The sequence below is a fragment of the Dendrobates tinctorius genome, unplaced genomic scaffold (assembly GCF_039654945.1).
Source record: "Dendrobates tinctorius isolate UK_male_01 unplaced genomic scaffold, ASM3965494v1 ptg000046l, whole genome shotgun sequence".
NCBI classification, from domain to species: domain Eukaryota; kingdom Metazoa; phylum Chordata; class Amphibia; order Anura; family Dendrobatidae; genus Dendrobates; species Dendrobates tinctorius.
Window position 1 is genome coordinate 49,452,633 of NW_027361714.1, and position 10,079 is coordinate 49,462,711.

At 35.2% G+C, this 10,079-nt stretch overlaps 2 protein-coding genes across 2 annotated transcripts; both read right to left on the reverse strand.

Annotated features, from left to right (window-relative positions):
* Positions 1 to 219: 219 nt before the first annotated feature.
* On the reverse strand, positions 220 to 1,755 carry LOC141089628 (oligodendrocyte transcription factor 3-like). The gene has a single exon (XM_073576123.1). It carries the CDS (start codon positions 1,646 to 1,648, stop codon positions 863 to 865), a length of 786 nt encoding a protein of 261 aa, XP_073432224.1. The 5' UTR covers positions 1,649 to 1,755; the 3' UTR covers positions 220 to 862.
* Positions 1,756 to 8,595: 6,840 nt separating this feature from the next.
* Positions 8,596 to 9,474, reverse strand: LOC141089629 (oligodendrocyte transcription factor 3-like). Its single transcript, XM_073576124.1, has one exon. The coding sequence runs from the start codon at positions 9,472 to 9,474 to the stop codon at positions 8,677 to 8,679; it is 798 nt and encodes a 265-aa protein (XP_073432225.1). The 3' UTR covers positions 8,596 to 8,676.
* Positions 9,475 to 10,079: the final 605 nt, after the last annotated feature.

Below are 10,079 nucleotides of genomic sequence, written 5' to 3' on the forward strand. Positions count from 1 at the left end.
AACAAAGACAAGTTCCATTCAAATGATTTTTTTTATTTGAAACAGAGCAAGTTCATAATAAATAGATTTATACTTATCAAGAATATAAAAAATAAGGACACACGCTCTCTTTGAGACCTAACAAAATAGTTTCAAGCAAAAGCCCAGAAACTAAAGAGACGAAGAAAGAATAATGTAGAAATGTAAGATATTCAAATCAAATGGTTCTGAACTGTGATCTTTTCATAAACCTGCCACAATGTAATATATAGACCGAGTCTCTGTACATACGAAGAGTTCACGAAGTCCATAATGACAGTTAGAAACTGGACACCAGTAGAGAATTGCTTCTAGAACTGGGAACAGATGCTTCTAGAGTCTAATGTCCTTCTAGAATGTACAGTCATAATGACACCAAAAATATCAGATTTCAAAGAATTCACTTATATAATCCTTGCTACAAGGAAAATTGTATGGTTGCCAGGCAAATGTTTCCACAAGACTTATTCCTAGCATGCATGGTTCTTTTCAGGCAGAAATGGCATAGACAAGTATTGGACAGTCTTCACAAATGGGTTTGATATCTTGCTATAGACACTTTTTGGTAACTATCCATTTCCCTGCATACATACACATTATGATAACAAATTTACATGTAACATCAAATCATTTAGAGATGACATGTTGATATATTTTATACAAATCAAAAAAGTTGATGTGAAAACTAAAAGAATGGCGTAGAAAAAAATAAGCATGCATGCAAACAGGATAAGTGTCTGCGTTTTCCTGCATCATCACAAATACATATTTATATATGCAATTAATAGCCATAGAGGAAAAGTCTCAACCCTTAAGTCTCTTATGCTATAACCAGAGAATGAGATTATTTTAGCAGGTCCTTATTTTCTGTAGCGATCCTGTTTAGGCTGCTTGACAGAGTAGACAGCTGAGGTGGTGGTGGCATTTGACAAATAGTACAGGGACAAGGGAGACCTGCCCAGTGTTGGAAACTGTTGCCAAGTGGGAGCGTTGGGGTCGGTGTAGTTTTGAGGAGTGAATGTGCAGGCCTAATACTGCCAAATCCTGGTAGGGATGCAGAAAGACCGGACACATTATTAGAAGACAGTGCACTGCCCAGAATGGGTGGGTGAACTGGATGAGTGGCAGAATGTCCTATAGTCCCACAGTGAAATGCAGAGTGATGGCCCCCATAGATTTCACCCACTAGCCTCTTCATTTCCTCCAGTGAACTTGTGAGCATCAAGATGTAGTTTCTTGCAAGTAGAAGAGTAGCAATTTTGGAAAGTTTTCTCACTGATGGTCCATGAGCGTAGGGCATGACTTCCCTCAGTCCGTCCATGGCAATGTTCAGATCGTGCATTCTTTTTCGCTCCCTACCATTGATTTTCAGCCTTAGCTTCTGCAAATCTTGCTCTGTCAGTTGCTTCTTAATTTTATATTTGCTGTTTTCTCCTTCAGATTTAGAATTGTGCCTTGAGATGATTTCATCTGACATTTTCTGCATGATGTCATTCTGGGTAGAGGAAACAGAATTCATTCTGCTCTCCTCGTGATGATGAGGATGATGGTGGAGTTGACCCCTGAGATACATATCCTCCATGTCTGGAGATGAGGCTCTGCTGGACATTGAGCTGGAATCAGAATTCATAGTATAGATATATTGGATTTAAAACAGTTTCTCAGGTCTTGATAAAAGTTATTTGTCTTCTCTGAGCTGAATATCAAGAGAAGGAAAGAGAGAGACTTTCTTCTTTAGCTCTTGCAAGCTGTCTTTCCTCCAGGTAGCAAATGTGAGCTGTGAATGTATGGCACACAGAACGAAATCCTGAGCATTTATACAGCTACTTCACATGAGACAAAAGAAGCCCTCCTATCTATAATGGTCTTGCTAGGATGACGTGCCATTATTCAGGGCGGCGCATTTGACTGTCCCATTAAGCAAGAAGCTCTTTTCATATTCATTGAGATGCCACCCTGGGATATCTTGGTTGGGGAAACACAAAACCCCGTAACTGACAGACTACAAGACATTGACCACTGCAGGAGCTACCCTCCACCGCCTCCTACTAAAAACAACTTATTATACAGATGTACAAGCGTAAAATGTATGTATCAACACTTAGATACCCAATAAATCGCAATCATACTTTTTCTAGTTGAATAATACAAAAGTACAACTTATATTAATTATCAAATTTTAAAACAATAAAATAACATATTAATAGCAGAAATTGTGAATAAGTGTATATTGTGTGTATCTTGTTTGTATCTACAAAAAATCTTTTTAAATAAAAGAAATTGCATACACAATCCAAACTATGAACTAACATTTGCTGTTTAAATATAAGAGCCAGGACAGAAAGGATCGGCAGCGCAACAGTTTCAGGTTTATGGATCTAGATTCAACTATATGTTTGTAGTGTGACTCCTGATATCAAGAAGAATGTACAGCTGTAATATGTACATAACAGAAATATGCACATTAAAAATAGGCTATAAGAAACTTGTCATCTGTATCATGCTCTATTTCCATGCAACTACAAATCGCTTAGTAATTGTTTAAAAAAATGCATGTAATGTATTGGCAAAGGTTTGCAATTTTCCAATGTATAGGCGTATATATGGTTGAATGCATGTATGTGACCATGTAAGTGTGAGCAGGTAAATCTTTTTTTCCAGATATATTTGAACAATTAAACCAAATATAAAGAATTGCTTCTAAACAGAAACAATAACTGTAATGTGATACAGACAAAACAGAAACAATAGCTGTAATGTGATACAAACGACAAGTGACTAAACAGCAAGGTTTTAGTTAGTTACTTTAAATCCTTATTTTTAACAAATATTCCTATTTGCCATTTTTAATGAATACTCTTTAGCAGTCTGCTCAGAAAATGCCAATACACTTTTAAAAAATCTTTGAGATAATTAGGAATATGAGAAACTATGTTTCACCCTATTAGAGGTTTTATTTGTTCATTGCTTCTGATCGCCTGAAAATGGTTGGAGGAATGTGTAAGATGCAGCTCATGATACAATGTCTGGAGATAGTGAATTAGATCCTGTGCTGTGTAAGGACATGGGAGATTATTTCATTATTTTATCACTGAATGATTCACATTGATATGTTCAAAAAGACATTGAAGAATTTGTTAAACTACATTGTAAGCTTATAACCATTAAACAATAATAAAGCTGAAAGTAGGCGAATAAATCTGGAGATTAAGAGACCTAGAAAAATGTAGAATAAAGCTTTTTTTCTATCATCTGGTAACAAATGTAACAATACTGCTCAATAGTTGGGTTAAAGTTAAAAAAAAACTTAAGTAAAGTTTCTTACTATTCAATGAACCCAACTGTGCTCTAAAGAAAATTATACTTGGGACATACATACAGTATAACCATATATAACTTACATTGCATTGTTTGCATGTATAATCTTCTCTTATTGCTGAAAAATGCTCAAAAAAGTAGTATGTTAATTGAGAGACAGCCAGAAGGATCTGATGACAAAGCAGCAGAACTTAAGGCATATTCACATGATGACTTATTTAACAGTCTGCACTAAATTTATCTTGTAGAAAACTTGGCACTCAGGTAAATGTTGTAAGCAGATAATTTTATTTTGTGCAGACAATCAAAAAATAAAGAAACGGTTTGGTCCTACAAAGGACCTTCATCAGTCAGACAGATTGCAATGTGCACAGGGTTACAGGCAAATCAGGATCAGCATGCAGATGCAGCAGCACCAAAATGTTTCTCTATTGTTGAATTGCCTGCAAAAAATAAAAATATCTGCTTACAACATTTACATGAGTGCCAAGTCTTCTACAAGATTTACATGGGATAGAATCTTACTTGGGCACCATCCACAAGAGTGCCATAATTACCATCTCTGTACTAACTTTATCAGCTGCTCACACATTAATATATTTTTCAGACTGCCTTATTCTAACTTTACATCATCTATTAGTTGGCTTACTTTTAATTGACCACTTTTTACACAAATAGCTAGAGAATATGGCCACGTTCATATCGTCAGAATTTGGTCAGCATTTTACCTCAGTGTTTGCAATATTTTACCTCAGTATTTGTAATATTTTACATCAGTATTTGTAATAATTTATCTCAGTGTTTTGTAATATTTTACCTCAGTGTTTGTATTATTTTACCTCAGTATTTGGTCAGTATTTTACCTCAGTACTTGTAAGCCAAAACCAGGAGTGGGTGGTATATAGAGAAGTGGTGACGGGTTTCTATTATACTTTTCCTCTGATTGTCCCACTCCTTGTCTTGGGTTACACATACTGAGGTAAAATACAGATAAAATGCTCAATGTGTGCATGTGTCATAACCACACACCCTTTACTGGACACTGTGTAAAGATATTGTGCGAAATGCAAAAAGTGTCTAAAACCCTTTAATAAATGTGATACACGGCACGAGTGCCATAATTACCAACTTTGTACTAAATTTATCAGCTGCTCACACATTAATATATTTTTCAGACTGCCTTAGTCTAACTTTACATCATCTATCAGTTGGCTTACTTTTAATTGACCACTTTTTACACGAATAGCTAGAGAATATGGGCACGTTCATATCTTCAGTATTTTACCTCAGTGTTTGTAATTTTACCTCAGTATTTGTAATATTTTACATCAGTATTTGTAATAATTTATCTCAGTGTTTTGTAATATTTTACCTCAGTGTTTGTAATATTTTACCTCAGTGTTTGTAATATTTTACCTCAGTATTTGGTCAGTATTTTACCTCAGTACTTGTAAGCCAAAACCAGGAGTGGGTGGTATATAGAGAAGTAGTGACTTGTTTCTATTATACTTTTCCTCTGATTGTCCCACTCCTTGTCTTGGGTTACACATACTGAGGTAAAATACTGATCAAATGCTCAATGTGTGCATGTGTCATAACCACACACCCTTTATTGGACACTGTATAAAGATATTGTGTGAAATGCAAAAAGTGTCTAAAACCCTTTAATAAATGTGATACACGGCACGTGCACCAGAGTTTGGGCACAATTTTATGCCTCATTCACAGGTCAGTGAATCATGTACATGCTCTTTCTGTAATTTTCATAGAAAGAACATGTCCATGTTTTGGGTTTTTTTGCAAATCACAGCAAAATGTCCATTTTATATCAAAGTCACGGATCAAATGTCCCCCGGGTAAAAATCACATTTTCTCAATGTAGCCAAAAAATGAATCAGATTTAGCACAGGAAATAGTGTAGAAAAATATTTCCCCAAATTCAAAGCATAGCTTACATATTATAGGTTGTATATAAAGTGTATCAGTGTATATAATGGCTGCATTGATGTGTCCTACAAGAACTTTTGGCCTGGTACCAAGCTGTGCAATGATCTCATTCTAACGGATTTGGAAACACTTTTTTATGCCTCTCTGCTGGAAGTTGGTTCTATGTTCTCACTACTCTTTCAGTAAAATAGTACTATTTGTTTTTACCTTTGAGGCCCACACAGTCCCTATTTTTTATATTTTTCAAATTATTTGAATTACTAAGAATTAACAAAAATGTTTCTATATTTTATATAATCTCTTTTAAAATGTCTCAAAGGTGTTTTTTTTGCTTTAACTAACTACTCTCTGTATTTTACGTAACTGGTTAAGAAGGTTTTCTATTGGCTAAAACAATCAACAACTCTTGGTCCAGAAAACTTGACTTGCTGGCATGTAATGTTGCATTTCTTCTGTTTTGGGGCAGCACTTTGCTTTGGAGGATTGCAGTGACCATACAGTAACCACGCTATTACACATTCTCTTCAGCAGTGATATCAACAAACATGGGGGTCTCTTCTGTCTTTGTAAGACCAATAGTATGCAAAGCACATGTGTAAACTTTTCCTTCACCTATGTTCATTACATGTAGTCTTCATGTTCGCAAACAGTAAAAATCTCTACCAATCTGGAACAAATCCACATGTGAATTTGTAACAAAATCCAGAAGAAATCCATAGTTAGTACATTGGGTATGGTGTGTATGAAAATTAATGCCTTCCCCTAAATTCGCCGATTTTTCTACAGCTTTTTTTTTCTTCCAGGAATTTGTATCACTTTCCTCACTAAAACGCACTAAAAAGCCATGATTATTTTAATATTTTAATACATATTTTATATCTAGTCAAGTTGGAATGACATCCTTGTTTGTTGCTTGATATATGGTAGTAACGCAACATAATACAATGAGGTTCATGTTTGGAAAGTATTTGTACACTACAATCTTCAACAAAAGTTTGGAAAAGTTGTTTGATGCTTTAGATATATCCCATATAATGAGTAGGTGGAAGCTTATACATCAGTGAAATCCTAGTACACTTGTACTCAAAAAATAAAATGTAGGGGAAATAGATAGATAACAGATATATATATATATATATATATATATTAGATAGATAGATAGATGATAGATATGTGATAGATAGATAGATGTATGAGATAGATAGATATATGAGATAGATAGACAAATAGATGATAGATAGATATATAGATAGATATGAAATAGATAGATAGATAGATAGATGATAGATATGTGATAGATAGATAGATAGATAGATAGATAGATAGATAGATAGATGATAGATATGGGGTAGATAGATAATATACAGATAAGAGGTAATGTATAGATAGATGACGACTAAATAGAATGATTGATATATTGATAGATAGATAGATAGATAGATATGTGATAAATAGATAATATACAGATAAAAGGTAATGTATAGATAGATGACGACTAAATAGAGAGATTGATATATTGATAGATAGATAGATAGATAATAGAAGCTGTATAGAAATATAAATTGATAGATGGAAAATAGATAGTTATGGGATAGATAGATAGATAGATATGTGATAGATGGATAGATGGATAGATAGATAGATAGTTGAATAGATAAGACATAGATAGATATATAGATAGACAGATAGATAATAGATAGATACATAGATGTGTAGAGTTTTATTTTTGTAGACTTCTGTGTACTTTTTTATGCATGAAGTTCCTAACTGTATTAATTCATTTTTTATCCCATTATTAATTGTGGCAAATGGAGGACTGAACATAATCATCACTATCTTTTGATGAACCTGTTTCTTAATGTGATCAAAACATTTCTCTTGCGCATCCATCTGTCTCCAGCTGCACTGCCTGATTTCTACATTTATATACACTTATCACACGCAGTTATAGCAAATGTGAGGTGACACTTTACTGAGTGAAAAATGAGCTCATTAAATACCTATTGCTTTATACAAATGTTTGAATCTTTTCTTGACCCTATATCATCAATTCTCTTAATTTACAGACTTCACTCAATTTAAAAGTAATTAATATATGCATAAATGCACACACATATTTGTCAGAAATAAATCAAAGACCTATATTATTTATACCATTGCATAAATCCTTTATAGGACAACATTTCGAAAATGAGATTCAGTTTCAGGTTCCACAGTCTCCAAATGATTTTGAGAGGTGGTTAGCATTTAATACATGGGATGGGAGGGCTCTCTTATGATAAAAGGCTAGAAAAATTAGGCTTGTTCAGCTTGGAAAAGTCATCTTAGAGTGATATAAACTATGTGAATAAATATAAGTATAGTCAATACAAAGAATTGGTTTGTGATTTATTGATTTCAATGATTGCCAAGGAAGAAAAGCAACTCAGAAATCAGTATAGAAAAGGGTTCTTTACAGTTAAAGTAGACAAACTATGATAGAAGAACTAGAGACAGATAATATGACTTCATTTATAAGAGGCGCTATAAATAATCCAGTAAGGAATAAAGTAAAATTGATTGAGAAAAGTTGGCACTGTGCCTTTTCTCTTTGCAACCAAGAGAAACACATACAATGTGTTTGTAAGTGTCTGTATATATACATATGAGAATATCCCAAAATACAACAAAAAAATACAAATAGAAAAATATGGTGAAATGAAAAACACAAAGATCCAGTGCAAAAATGTTTTTTTTTTATTTGAAAAGAAGAAAACTAAGAATAAATATATCCATACGTTTCGAAAATGTATAAAAAAAAGAAAAACACAAACTTTGAGGCCTAACAGAATCCATTACAGAAAACGCATAAGAGCTACAAGGCCAATAATGAGAGAAGTGAACAAAAATGCAACGTTTCAAATTCTATACAATGCGGAATTTATAGTAACGTGGTGTGTTGTAAATTGTTATCAGTGCAATGATAAATACATTGACCATCTCTTTACATATGTGAACAGTCACATGAATAAAATCCTTGTTACAAGGAAAATTGTATGGTTGCCAGGCAAATGTTTCCACAAGACTCACTCCTAGCGTGCATGGTTCTTTCCACTTCCCTGGTAGAAAAGACATATTCTGCTATAATACAAGCTTCCACAGATGTAATGAATAATTGGCTGTACATTTTTATCTTAATGTCCGGACATATTTACATATAATACATTTTTATCAGACTAAACGTTACCTTACTGAGGAGTTTCTCATGATGACATTACAAAAGGTGCAGGAACAAAAAGGAGCATGCATGCAAACAGGATTTCATGTCTGAGTCTTCCTGAATACAACAAATATACATTTATAGAGTTAAGCAGTTAATCTGTAAAAAAAAAAAGTCTATTTTGGTTGGAATTATCACTTTAGCAAGTCTTTGCCTTCCGTAGAGATCCTGTTCAGGCTGCTTGACAGAGTAGACAGCTGAGGTGGTGGCGGCATCTGACAGACAGTACAGGGACAAGGGAGACCTGCCCAGTGTTGAAAACTGCTGCCAAGTGGGAGCGTAGGGGTCGGTGTAGTTTTGAGCAGTGAATGTGCAGGCCTAATACTGCCAATTCCTGGTAATGGTCCAGAAAGGATGGATGTGTTATTAGAAGACAATGCATTGCCCAGGATCGGATGCATCTGATGGACGGCATTAGGTGGGTGAACTGGATGAGTGGCAGAATGTCCTACAGTCCCACAGTGAAATGCAGAGTGATGGCCCCCATAGATCTCACCCACTAGCCGCTTCATTTCCTCCAGCGAACTTGACAGCATCAAGATGTAGTTTCTTGCAAGTAGAAGAGTAGCAATTTTGGAAAGTTTTCTCACTGATGGTCCATGAGCGTAGGGCATGACTTCCCTCAGGCCGTCCATAGCAAGGTTCAGATCATGCATTCTTTTGCGCTCTCTGCCATTGATTTTCAGCCTTAGCTTCTGCAAATCTTGCTCTGACAGTTGTTTCTTAATTTTATATTTGCTGCTTTCCCCTTCTCCTCTAGAACTATGCCTGGAAAGAAGTTCCTCTGACATCTGATGCATGATGTCATTTTGGGTTGAAGAAACAGAGTTCATTCTGCTGTCCTGGAGATGATGGTGGTGGCCTCTGAGATACATGTCATCTATATCTGGAGACGAGGCTCTGCTGGACATTGAGCTGGAATCAGAATTCATTTTGTTATGTCTCGTGCTTTAAATATGAAAGTTTTCTCAGGCCTTGATAAAACTTTCAGAGAGCAAAAGTCTTATATGTCCTCTTCTGAGAGAGAAGAATGACTTTCTCCGTAGAAATGTTCTCCTCTAGCCTCCAGGTAGCCAATGTGAGCTGTGAATGCACAGCACACAGACTGAAAACTGGAGCATTTATACAGCTACTTCAGAGGAGCCAAACAAAAGAAGCCCTCCTATCTATAATGGTCTTGCTAGGATGACGTGCCATTATTCAGGGCGGTGCGCTTTGACTGTCCCATTAAGCAAGAGGCCCTATTCATATTCATTGTGATGCCACCCTGGGATATCTCAGCCATGGGCCATCCAGAGTCAAGGAAACACAAAACCCCTGACTGTCAGACTCAAAGCAAACTGACCACTGCAGGGGCTGCCCTGCACTCCCTCCCCAAATACTCAGCTAATTATGCATGTGTACAATTACAATGTGTGTAGGAACATACGACAGATATATATATATTTAAATGAAATTATGTGATAAAACATTGCTCTAAAAACTTAAATAATTGAAGCCAATCAATGTTGTATGCTCATATATTATACATTGTCAT